General features: G+C 33.6%; 1 protein-coding gene across 6 annotated transcripts in view; it reads left to right on the top strand.

Moving 5' to 3' along the window:
* The window catches only part of LOC148942498 (long-chain-fatty-acid--CoA ligase ACSBG2-like), a 265,986-nt gene that overhangs the window by 196,853 nt on the left and 55,184 nt on the right, over positions 1-13,949 (top strand). For all 6 annotated transcript variants that reach the window (XM_089101963.1, XM_089101964.1, XM_089101966.1 and 3 more), the window contains 3 exons: positions 5,305-5,373; positions 7,000-7,181; positions 13,015-13,180. In XM_089101963.1, the coding sequence (XP_088958089.1) occupies positions 5,305-5,373; positions 7,000-7,181; positions 13,015-13,180 (417 nt within the window). The remainder of the gene's footprint in view (positions 1-5,304; positions 5,374-6,999; positions 7,182-13,014; positions 13,181-13,949) is intronic.

Genomic DNA, 13,949 nt, shown 5'->3' on the forward strand with positions numbered 1-13,949 from the left:
CAGAGTCCAGGCTGATAGCCTTTGGAGCCAGATGCGTCAGCGTTGCCCTACGTTCGACTACTCGCCCTAAAACGTAAATCATTTCTTAGAACACGCTACCTCTCCATTTATAACAAAAATGAGACGAACTTCTTATTATGACAGTGAGACTTAGAAAATAAAAAAGATATGCAAATACGTATAAAATTTGAATATTTCGGCTTCACATCCAAAACCCCTTATAAACAAGAAAGAAAAAAATAAAAGGAAAAAGGAAAATCAAACTAGATTAAACAGTTGACATACAGAAGAATTAATTTAATTCCTGTAATTGGTAAAATTAGTGTAGTATAAGTGTTTGATCTCAGTTCCTGACAGAAAAACGATTACAAACCTTGAAAAAATGCCAAGTATCGCCAAATGCTTGATGGCGCTGATTTTTACCAACATTAGCGCCAGTTTCCACTCTTATAAGATATCCATGCCCTTTGAAACTGAGTTTGGGCAGTAAATAGATAATTGAAAGTCGATAGCTTTGGAATGATTTTTGTAATATTAATAACTTATGTATAACAAATATATATATATATATATATATATATATATATATATATATATAGAATAAATAAAGTAGTAGTAGTAAATATATAGAATAAATAATCTAGTTTCGTAATTAAAAATTATGCAGTTAATTTGTGGAAAGGTTTCCCGGAGAGCATTAGGGTGTCAGAAAACCAGTTTCAGTTTAAAATTAGATTAAAAAAGTTTTTGTTGGGTGGGAATTAAATATTTTTGATTGTTGTTTGTTATATTTTTATTTTTTGGGTTTGTTTTGTGTTTTTTTTGTTTTTGTTTTTGTTCGGGAGAGTTAAATAGTATTGAAAGGTAAGAAAAGAGTAGGAAGAATGAATGTGTTCGGTTTATGATGAAATATTGTTTGACGCTGTTCAAGCCACAATAGTGGCTCAATAAAACGTCACACGTTCTTACCATTTCTACGTTTGTTGATAATGTTATTTAAAAAATGTGGTAAGTGCCAGTTAAGTATGATGTAATTATTAGTCCAAAATAAATCTCATCTCATCTTATCATCTCATTGAACAAAAGGACGATAATGACCTGACCGTAAATGAACTTCGGGTATGATTTTTTATAAAATAAAGATATCAGTACCACCAAACTCGTTAACAACCCTTGAGCTTTCATACTAAGTAGGCAAAAAAGAAGGTAATGGGGAATTTTAAAGACAGCTAATTGCAGAAAAAGTCTAATTGAATATTTCAGCTATACATCTATCAATAACCATCCTCATCTAAACAAAAAAGTCTAAAGAGGATAATACAATCAAGATGGTCTTAGCTGAACTTGTACAAAGTAATGAAGCTGGAACTCCTTTATAGTACAGTCAAAATACGGCTAGACCTTGAACAAATTGTGACACAAATGATCTTTATACCGTTCGAGAGAGAAAAGGTGCTTATTAACATATCTAAAATTGGCATAGCTATACCAAGGCTAAACTGGTCGAATTTGCCCTTAAAGTACGGAAGGGGAAGCATAAAGCTAAAAAGTGTATTTCGTTCATAATTCGTAAAAAGGGATGTCTTCGTAAGTTCGTAAGTGTATTCGTAAAAAGGCTATTGAAGTCGTACAAAATGAAAATAAAGGTAAAAAAGACCCAATACCTTTATTGTAGGGACAAATTCCCCCTCCCCCATTTTAGTGACTAAAGAGCCCGTTCTAAGGTTTTTTGATCGTAGATAACGAATTGGCTACCTTTTGGTGAGACCGTAAGTTTCAGCATTATTATTTTTGGCTTTGTTTTTAGTTTCCTCGTTTTTTTTTTATCGTTTAAAAGTTGCATTTTATCTTTATTTTTTTGGTGGTACGCATGTGAACGCCCCCAAGCGGGAACAGTATTTCGTCTAAAGCAGAAAACAAAAAAGGAATATAAACTAGCTCTGAGAAATGCTCGCTTAAATGGTTGGGATGCTCCCACAGATCAAAAATCATGGCGCAGTGTTATTAAGGGGAGTGAGTGTGAGCCTAAAGTGCAGTCTTCACTTGATATTAGTGACTTTGTGTCGCATTATACAAATGTTTTTGAAAGATGTGCTGAATCTTTGAATTAGTTATATTATAATTTTTGAGTGCAATTTTTTCGCATAATTCATTGTCACAGTAAAATGTAGTCTCGGTCAGTTTAAATGATGAACAAGAGGCTATAAAACAGCTAAAAATATCTGAAAATCTTGACAGTGATGGAATTTGCTCAAAATTCATTGCGTTTGAGTGCCCAGTTCTGATATCACAAGCTTTCTGTCAGGTCTTGTCACTTCAGTGCTAAAGCGTGGTAAGCCTGCAAACTCTTGCTCTAGTTATCGCCCTATAATGGTTTCGTGTGTATTTAGCAAAATTTTGAATATGTAACCCTTATACATATAATAAGAAAGTGTGATTTCACTCCGTTTCAATTTGGTTTCCGTAAAACCATGGGTTGTAGCAAGGCACATTTTCTTTTAAGCCAAATCATGAAACATGCTGTTATGGATCACCAGTCTCTATTTATTGTAACAAGGATTATATTCTGTATTAAGGACTGGTGTCAGTTTGTCTGTTGTAAAATTACTAGGGTATTGGTATGGTCTTACAAAGGTCCGTATTAAATGGAATAATGATGTTTCAAGTCCGACTTCTGTCCGGCGGGGGGTGCGACAGGGAGGGGTGCTTTCACCTTATATTTCTAAACTTGTATTATGAGGTTGTCTTCATAGTCTTTCCCCAAGTTATTTTTATAAAGATTTAGGTATTAGTCATATTGCTTATGCAGATGATGTTCTTCTAGTCAGTCGTACGCACCAAGGTCTGATCAATAATCTTAAAACGCTGTCTTCAGCATTGAGTAAGGCAGGTCTGTCTATTAATAACTCTAAGTGTGAATTTATGTGTTTTTATAATAAGTCAAGTCACTCTCTTTATTATGATTCTTTGTGTCTTCATTCTAAGGACCGTATTAACTGGTTAGGTATTTCTTTTGCTCGCTCACTAGCTTCAACCTGCTCACTTATTTAAATGAATGTATACAAAATATCAGGATTGCGTACGGTAAAATCTCTCCAAATCGTGGACGGTTCAACCGGGGGGCACTTGGTCGCCTATATAGTGTACATTGTGCCCCTGCTATTTATTACCTACGTGGTTTCAATCACATCCTCCGTAATAAGGATAGGAAGAAGTTGGGGACTAATTATTCTAAATTTGCAAATTTTTTTATTTACCTCCGAAGGCGCACCCGAAATTGGTACCTGATAAATAATTCGTCAGTTAATGATGCCTGTCTGCCCTGACTGTCCTTTTTGGGAGAATGTACGAGTAAACAGCTTGCCGCATTGGTCTTTATGATCAATTAGTTTATTTTTTTTTTTTAATTTAAGTGATCTTCCACCTATTTTGGATACCAGTTACTGTGATGTTAATGCGCTTTTATATATATTATGAATCTTTCAGTGTATGTCCTTTTCTTTATTTTTGTGTCTTAATTCACTGTTTTTTTTCTCTTGAGTAGGTAATAAATGTTCGGTTGAATGATTTTGTTTCGCTCTTTTGAGAACATCTATTAGATATATAGCCAAAAATTCAATTCATCTTCTTCTACAACTCACTCTCTTTTAAAACATTCTCACTGCATTATAGTATTTATTATTTGGCACCATACAAAATTTATTATTATTTAGGACCATTACATTTATTATTTATTATGTAGAATTAAGGAATTATAAAGGAAATAGAAGAATAAATGAAATAAAATAAAATTTATGAATAAAGGAAATAATCATTTGAATTATTTTAAATACCTTAATTAAATTTATGATTAAAATTGCTTAATTAAATTAATAATTATTTTTGATAAGAATAAAATAAGTAAACAAAATAATGTAGAATGAAAACAAGAATGAAATAAATAACAATGCATAAAAGAGTAAAAAAGAAAAAGAATAAATAATTACAGTAACGAAAATACAAAAGCCTTATATCTTGAATGTTAAAGAATAGGCGTAAACATGACAGAAAAATAATCATAAGGTCACAATGTATTGAATGAGACCTAGTTAAATTTAAAGAGGAATACGAACCATGTTTCGTGACAATTCTAGCAAATCCACCTCTTAAATTACTTCTAAAGTTGGAAGGGGCTCATGTTATGTGCATCTCTTTCTATTAGGAGGAGAAAGAAAAAGATTGCTTACTGTGTCTGTAAACTTCCGAAAGCAGCAGGGGGGAATAGGATTTTTAAGGGTCAATAGCTAGTAAAGGGGGTATTGTATGATTGTATCTATATTTTGACTTCCCCTCCCTCCCTCCGAAAAAACATGTTTCTTGAGATTTTATCTTGAATATTTTTTAATGTTGTAGCTAAATTGTGTATAGTAATCGTACCAAAAAAAGGGTGCAATTTTGAAGCTAGGTGGTTTTATAAGTTAAAAATAAGTAGAGTAATTAGTAGACTGGCTTTTTATCATGTTATTTTTTTCAAAATCATGTTATCATGTTTCTTGATAATTTTTTTTTCAATTTTTTTTTATCATGATACTTTATACTAGTAAACTCTCTGCTTCTTTATGACTTGTTCGTCATCTAAACCATCTCGTCATTGTTCTCAACTTTAATCTCAAGTCAATTTGTCTCTCAGATGCTTATATTTTGCTGATATTCCTATGCCCCCCCCCCCCAAAAAAATGTGACTTTCATCCTTAGAGGGGGGGGCTTCAGTTTCCCATCCACCACAAATGTCTGTTCTGTAGTTATTTATACCCCCCCCCCCCCCTAAACGTGAAAGTCATTTTTTGGGGGGAGGATTATAGGCATATTAGTAAAAATTCACCATCCGAGACACAAATTGACATGATGCTCAAGTTGAAAACAAAGAATTAGACATTAAATAAATATGATTGCAAGAGATACGTTTTCAGTTTCTCTAAATGACGCATAAGAATACCACGTATGGTGGGTGGGGACCTGAAAGCCCACTCTCTTAAAAATTAAAAGTATCAAAATATCAGCAAAAACCAAGCGTGCGAGAGACAAATTGGCTTGATATTCAAGTTAAGAACAATAAATTTCATCGGACGAGGTTACATCAGACGGGATGGGATATTTAGTTTTTTCTAATATTCCTATTGTCCTTCATTCAAAATTAAGCTTGACCTTTCGCCAAGAGAAAAATGCAAAGACCTATTGAGTCTTCCAAATAAAACAAAACCTATGTTAACAATATTATACGTGGTTTCACTAATAATCACCTTATAAGTGTTTAATTTTTTCCAGATAGTTGATATTTACGCCGCTCTCTCTGTTGGTGCAAGCATATACTTTGCAAGTCCTGATGCACTTAAGGTATGTTCTAAAAATGATTTCTTAGCCATTATAGTAGCCAAAACATTGACTTCAATTCATGGAAACTTGGGGGAGAGGGTGCAAAATGTATTTTTGAGAATTCAGGGGTGTCAATTTGTGTTGTCTTCTTTAATTTTTTCCCCAAAAAAGCATTTTCTAACGAAATCACCACCCAAAAAAGGTATTTTGCAAAATGTAAGGGAAGGGGGATAATAGATATTTGGTATACCCCCCCCCCCCCCCTCACATATGACGCCACTGACCAAATATCAAATTTATGAACTGATTAAGCTGTAACATATCAGCGCTTGTGCTTAATATGTTTTTTCATGCTCAGTTTCCGAAAGGTGATATTTTACAGGCTGTATATCAGGGTTATGAAAATTAATAAAATATAAATCCGTAACAGCTGCCTCTTCTTTTATTTTGAACAAAGCCAACTTCTAATACTATGTTTGTTGTTGATAACTTGAACATTTCAATTTGCCTAAGTGCTAATATTCGTATATTATAAAATTTTTCGTTGAAGCTACGTCCTTTGATTTCTTTCCTTGCCTTAGATGCACCATCAAACTTTGGCTAGCTTTATCGAGGCGGGGGGAGGGGGTTTTTGAAAATAGAGAGTGATAAATGGGATTAACCAGACGAGTTTTTAAACACACCCTATGAAATTCCATGATTGTCGTGACGACCAGCATCTGGTTCTCTTGTAATTTAAATATCAGTCATCTTGGTTTCACTATTTTAAAAATTTCCCCCCCCCCCTCCCTGCAAATAAGGTCTTTCCCAGATATCTTAGCTAGAGATTTTATCTCGAAGAAACTAACAATAGATGACCCTCCAAGTGAGTTAGAAGGTAAAATTAAACTATTGACATGCGAAGATTCGATCTAAGGATATAAGTACCTTATAGTCAGATTTGATAGGCCAATAATGACAATAATGACAAAAAATAAAGTTTATAATGAAAGAAAGACTAAACTTTACAAAGCTACGTTTTTATAAATCTACGTTTTATAGATCAAGGATGACAGATTCCCAAAGAATCTGTGTTAGGCTATTTATATGGGGTGTTGGCCATTCACATGATTGTGTTTTTTGGCCATTCATATGGGGCCCAACGAAAAGTTGGCCCCAAATGGAAAAAAATGGTGCATGCCCAAATGGAGCGGGAAGAGGTTATAAGAAAGAATTTAAAGGAAATTGGAACTACTTGGAAGGGTGTAAAGAGTGTACGTTTGTGTGGATTGAGTTGGAGGAGAAGCGTGCGCAGCTGTAATGGCCTCAGGCTGCATGGTGCCGCTGTGAGTGGTTAGTACTAGTAGTATTATTTTAGCTGTATTCCGATGTTGCCACACTATTGCCCGAAATGTAGTCGCACCCGGAAGACAATTGTTTACTTTAATTAGTTGTACTAAATAAAAATAAAAAGTATTAAAGTTGGCTAGAAGGTTTTTCGCCACTATGTACTTTTGACTGAGCCGGTATATTCTTCGAAACGAAATCATTTCGAAATGGAAGCATCGACGTATCTTTAAAATCTTCAATTACTTAGTGTTAACGCAGACTACCGAAATCTCCATTGAAACATCAAACTTCAACATCTTATGGAACTTCTTATTTTAGGGGTCGTTAATCAATACGTTAAAAGAAGTACGCCCGACAATATTTTTTGGGGTGCCTCGAGTATGGGAGAAAATTCATGAAAAAATGATGGAGATTGGGAGTCAAACAAAAGGATGGAAGAGGACAATTGCTACTTGGGCAAAAGATAGAGGAACACAATATAATAAAAACAAGATGGATGGGTGAGTAAATTAAAGCCTATATTGTTTACTATTATAAAGCCAATAAAACCCATAAAATATAAAACCTATATATTGTCTTTCCGTAAAGTAAAAAAAAAAACTCTTAACATACCTATTAGATTATTTAGCTGATTTGTCTCTGTGTAATTGTTTTTAATTGATCAATTTTCTGATTTACTAATTTACTAATCGTTTTATTCATGAAAACTTAAGTCAGGTCAATTTTTTTTTTATCTCAGGTCTTCTTCTTGTTTCCTTTGGGTTAAAGGTTTTAGCCCTTAATAAGTATTCAGTTAACTTGAGCTAAATCAAAATTTGCCCTTGCTTTGTGAAACATGAAAAAACTAAAAAAAAGAAAAGAGGGGTGGGCTGTAAATTAAAAAAAAACGCAAAAATAGGTCGATCACATAAAAATTATAAGGAATTAAAAGAACAATCCGATACCGTCTTGAGATGTTAGGAAGGAGGGAGGGGTTTGAAGATCTTTATTTATCTGTATGTACATTGGGGGGTTTTCTTTCCACTTTTCTCTGCAACTAAGCATAAATACAGATATTCAATTATATGTATTTTATCTATTAATTAGGATAAGTGCCAAATGCATTCAGAAAAAGAAATTTGACCTCTTCGTCTCAAATTTTATTGAATTCTCATAGTTGTATTTGTAGTAGATTGTAGATTGTTCTTGTAGCTACAACCTAGTTGAGAGCGAACTAGAGCTCTTATTAATAAAAAAAACGTTTTAAAAAAAAAAAAAACAGTCTATTGAGTAAAACTTCATTACTATCTTAATGGTACAAGATCATCACAAAAACAAATTTTCGAGAATTTAGAAAACGAGCTTGAGGCACCACGGATGGAAGTTAAAAGTAGACCATTGGGATCACCATTGTTGAAAGCCCCAAAATGCAGGTTTTGAGCCTCCTCCCTCTATATGAAAAACATGGAAAATTGCCTTTTACATTGCTAGCAGTAATATTTCCTTTCCTTCTTTCTTTTTTTTTGGGGATGAGTTTAAATCTAGGGCTGGGGCCGATCTAGAGCACAATCTTGGGGGGGGGCACTGTGACAAGGGCGCTAATGAGCAAAATCTTGGGGGGGCCCAATATGACAAAGGTGCCAATAAATGACGATTTATTCTAAAAAAAAGAGTAAAAAAACAGGGAAAGAGGGCACCAGAAAAATCTGGGGGGGGGGGGGTGGCCCCCGGCCCCCTAGATACGCCAGTAATTCAGGGAAAAATCCTGAATTTCAACATACTTTAAGTTCAATTAATTCGGACGCTTGAAGGTAATCTTCTACCACATACCTGAATGTATTGAAGGTGCCACATACCTGAATGTATGTGGCACCTAATGTAGTTTTATCAAAACTCTCTTCCAACAAGCTGCAGTGCTAGATCTTGATAACGTTACCTATATCTTCTTCTCTTGTATGGGACTATATTTTCCCTTTTCCTCTGTATTATAACATTGCCAGATTTATTAAAAATGTGGAACTTGAGCTGCGCATAGCCCAATATAGTCAGATTTATTTTTATGGTTTTAAGTAAAATTGTCTAAATTCTTGTTTTTTTTAGTTCTAAAATCATTAAAAAAGGTGAGGCGCACGAACTACACCGGAGACGTATATAGTCATGCATCTCCAACGTCTTTTCAATGAATCTCCAACGTCTCCATAATCTTTTTAATGAATTTAGAAGCATAAGCTATTGATAAATGGATAATAGGTATGGCAGTTCTCGTCTATAAAGTTTTACCCCAAATAACTGTAACTCTGGATCAAATAGCCTAGATGGGTAACTAATCAGCGTCGGCAATATCGGCCGTCGTCCAGAATTTTTTAATGATTCTATAAGCGTGAACTATTGATATACGTATGTCAAGTGTAGCAGCTCTCACCAATTTCGCTATAAGACTTACAGAAAACGATTATTGGTGTATCTGATGTTAAAGCTGCATCACATACAACTGATACTCATGCATCACTTTTGTATGTCCAACTGGTTCTGTCTGCAGTTTAAACTGCATCACTGCGTCACTTACAACTGATACTCATGCATCGCTTTTGCACGCCTTGCTGGTTTTCTAAGTTCTATTAAATAAATGTTCGGGATTTGATGATAGGGACTTAGTTTTATTTGGGCAAAGCAACTGCCAAAAGCTAATATCTATGCTAATAATCTATAATCTATGCTAATAATCTATGCTAATAATCTATAATCTATGCTAATAATCTATGCTAAATAATCTATGCTAATAAACTTGATGGATCAGTATTTTTTGTTGGATTTAGCTCTATTTTAACCTACCACATGAAAAGAAAGAAAAAGAAGTAAAATAGATGGAGTTGTATCAAAACATAAAGGAAATGGCGAAAGCTCTAGATACAGCTGTATAAAAAGGAAATATATTCAGTTGAATATATTTGTAAATAATCGTATCTAGGAAAATTTTTTTTATCCATTATCAAAATAATTTTGTGCTATTTCAGTTGTGTAGTAGTGTAGAAATTGACCCCCTTGCAGTAGAAACTCTCCTTCATTTCCAAATTGCAATTTTTTATAGAATTTCTTTATAATGTCCTTTATCATGGCCTCAGTTTTACATCTCCTTAATTTACGCTTTAATCCCTTCTCGGCTTCCCTTATTTTCCTCTTATTCTCTTCAAATGTATCACTCAGAGGCTTCAAAACTTCTCTATCTTATATTAAGCTTAAAGGTTTCTGCTAATATTCCTATCAAGGTTTCTAACTTCTGTCCCTAAGACATCTTCTGCTACTTCACATATTATTTTATTCAATTCATTCGACCCATCTTCTACATTGTCAAATTCTAAGCTCTTTTGTTTCATGTTCAATTCTTCTTGGAAAGTTTTTCTTAAATAATGGAGTCTATTAAAGGCATTTGGTTCAACTGAATGGGAATACTTTATTTAAGGTCATATGCTTGCATTGTATACAAGATAAGTTTAACAACATAAGTAAATTCGTATGCAACTTCCATATTTAGATTTGAACTCGGCAATTTTTTTATGCTATCAAGGAGGCACACTTGTGCCTCTTTAAAGAGGCGACCCACCACAATGTTAAGCGATTTCCGGTCCTAGCAGTTGCAGAGAGACGGCGGTGATCGCATTTCGTAGCCTAAGCTCAAACTATGAAACATTCAAAATTTCACTCCCCTCCGACTTTATCTTCATGGAGGAAAGTGGGCCGGAAGTTTCGACCCCCTTTAACGTTGTCTGATCGGGCTGAAATTTAGAGGATTAACTTTCCTAGGGCCTGGTTTTTACGAAAAACCTTGTTTTCCTATAAGAGGTCATGTTAATTTTTGAAATTCCTAAAAGCATAGTATTTCATTATTAAATTAGATCAAAATAGTCCTCTTGTCCTGACAAGACCGACTGCAAGCTTCCAAAACTCCCAGCCCTTTCCCATAAGTTTTTTTTGCCAGGAAACGAAAATCTTAAAATCTTTAAAAGCCTTAACACAAGAATCTTCAAAAGCGGGGGGTTTGGGGGTGGAAGTCCCCCAACTTTAACTCCTGACACGATCAGCTAACAGTTAGTCAAGCAATAATAAGTAATAAACTGTGCAAAAACGTGCATAAATTATTTGAAAAAAACTACGTTTTCTAAAGAGTTAAAGAGGCTGAGTCAAAAGTTCGAACCTTAAAACGTACAGGGATTAGGAGGTACAGTTGGGGGCTGCCGCCCTCAAACCCCCGCTTTTGCAGCCTTTAAATAAAAAAAGTTTTTTAAACTGAAAGTAAGGAGCGACATTAAAACTTGAAACGAACAGAAATTATTCCGTATATGAAAGGGGCTGTCCCCTCCTCAACGCCTCGCTCTTACGCTAAAGTTTTTTTATTTTTTAACATAAATAGAGTTGTGAGAAAGTCAAACTTTAGCGTAAAAAGCGAGGCGTTGAGGAGGGGACAGCCTCTTTCATATACGGAATAATTTCTGTTCGTTTCAAGTTTTAATGTCGCTCCTTACTTTCAGTTTAAAAAACTTTTTTTATTTAAAGGCTGCAAAAGCGGGGGGTTCGGGGGCGGCAGCTCTCCAACTTTACCTCCTAATCCCTGTACGTTTTAAGGTTCGAACTTGTGACTCAGCCTCTTTTAACTCTTTAGAAAACGTAGTTTTTTTCAAATAATTACATTATTAAAACTGAAATTATTATAAGAAAATCAATCCGGAAGCCAAATTAAAATAAACATCTAGTTAATTATGTTTTCTTTGCCGTGGCTTGGGTAAATTAACAAACAGCTATTATATCATTATGGCTAACCTCAAATTAGACATATTTTCTCTATCAATGAACTATTTATCAAAGGCATAGGAATGAACTATGTAAATACAACCATATTTACTACTAAACATGTGTAAAGTTCATTTCCCTGTTTTATCGCTTTTGGTCAAGCTAAGTATGTTAATTCCTATTTAATATTAAAATAGCGTCTTGGCTGTTTTATTTTAATATTTTTTATTTGTATTCTTTTAATTTTAGATTTTGTTTTAACGCTAAGGATGGCTGCATAAAACTACATGATCCAACAACTGCATAAATTTAGCTTAAAAAAAAATGCCAATGAATAACCCCATTTTTTCTTTTAATAAATAGAGATTTTTCCTATATTTTTGATAATATTTTAATATTCCAAACACGGTACAAATTCCTAACCGTGTCCATTTGTTAAGTCGTATTATTTCATAACTCACAAGATAGTCTGTGGTAACGAACTGTAAGTAAGAAGTGACACTGCTCAATAGTAACTGAAACTCTAAAAAACGGAATTTTAATACGGTATCGATAAATATGTCAAAAGAATTGGCTTATTATGCTGATTCCAAACATAAAACATTCTTTAAGCTTAATGTTACCAATAAAAGGCTACGAGCCTGCAAAAATTTGCCTGATTTTTGAAAAAGGAGGGAAAACCTCCTAAAAGGTAAACAATCTTAATGACAATCACACCATCAGATTCAACATATCAGAGAACCCTATTGTAGAGGTTTCTTTTTTTTGTCTGGAGAAAGATCAGGAATGCGTGTTTTTTTTTATTATTATTTGTTTTTTAGGGGTGATCGTATCGAACAAATGGTCCTAGAATATCAGGAGAAAGCTCATTTGAACGGAAACTAAAAGTTTCAAGCTCCTATCTGCAAAAGGGTCCTATCTTCATCTGTAAAGTTTGACTTTTTGTCCCAATTCTTTAAGAACGACTCCTGAAGCACAAGGGCCGTTTAATTAGAATAAGAAGCTTTTTTAAAAGTGCTAAAAAATGTAGCGTGAAGAGCAAGATTTTTAGGATGCGGGCAACCCCTTCATATACACAATAATTTTTTCGGTTTTAGTTCTAATGTTGCTCCTTGCTTTCAGTTGGAAAAATTGTTTTTTTTAAATATCTTTTAGATTCGACTCCAAGACGTTTGGGGTTTTCATTGCTGAGACTTAAGTTTAAAAAAAATTACGTCCGGCACTTGGCCTTCATCGAACTCGTTACTTATTTTAGATACGACTCTAAACCTATTTTCTTTTTTTTTTTTTTTTTTTTTTTTTAGGAGAAATAAAGTAATAAAGTGTAACAAAAAGTGTAATAAAGTGAAAAAAGTGTAATAAAGGAATAACTGTGCGTATAAAAATTAAGTAAAACAATAAAACAATTGAGTATTCTCCTTCTAATTTAACAAAGATTTTTCTTATATTTTTAATAGTTTTCAAATATTGCGGACAAAATAAATCGGGAAAGTACGAATTCCAAAACCGTTTTCATTTAGTAAATAGCATTATTCATAAGAATGTAAGATAGTCCAATGTCTCTTATAGATTCGATTCTAAGCCGTTTGGGTTTTTCATTGCCGAAGCTTTAGTTTTTGGAAAAGTTCGTGCTGCACTTGGCCTGGATCGGACTCGTTACTGCTTCTCAGGAGCAGCTCCTTTATCTTTGGACGTTATTAACTATTTTGCGTCATTAGATATACCAGTCTATGAGGTAAGTCGTAGTTATGTAGCTTAGTAGCTACTAAGCTACGTAGCTTAGTAGCTATGTAGCTTAGTAGCTATGTAGCTTAGTAGTCATTATTATTACTAATTGGATTTATTTTAATTTATTAGTAGAATTTATATTTACTTTTCTTAAAATGTTAATTTTAAAGTTAATTTTGTATCTCTGAAGTTATTTCAATATTTTCTTTAATAAGCGCAAAAAGTTCGGAACTTATTTCTTGTCATCTACCAAGTTTTTAAAAGTTTAAAAAAAAAAATTACTTGAATGGCGAGTCTAAATTAATCCCTACCCTCTAGGGTTTGCTTCAGTTCAAGGCCGTACCCAGGATTTTTTTTTTCGGAGGGTTTTTACTCAAAGGTTTTTTTTTGGGGGGGGGGGAGGGGGGTTAAACAAAAAACATAAAAAATTGCATACAAAATTTGTTTATATCCATTTTTGTTTCGTTTTTACGAGTAAAAAAAAAAATTTTGGGAGGGGTTCAAACCCCCTAAACCCCCCTTTGGGTACGGCCTTGCTTCAGTTACGGACGCAAAGGATAAAATATTATTTTACTAAAAATATCCATTTTTTTAAAATATTTATTTTTTTAAAATTATATTATCGTCATGATGCTGTTGTAGTTGTTCAAAAGCAGTAGTGTGACACTTTTCGGAAAACTAAGATTCACATTTTCACATACTTTTTCTATTTTAAATTTTTTTTTATATCTTTTTGTTTTGTCTTGTAGTTTGCACAATCCTTTCATTAATTATCG

Source organism: Artemia sp. Qi Xiang Cuo, chromosome 16, assembly GCF_049724085.1.
Source record: "Artemia sp. Qi Xiang Cuo chromosome 16, ASM4972408v1, whole genome shotgun sequence".
NCBI lineage: Eukaryota > Metazoa > Arthropoda > Branchiopoda > Anostraca > Artemiidae > Artemia > Artemia sp. Qi Xiang Cuo.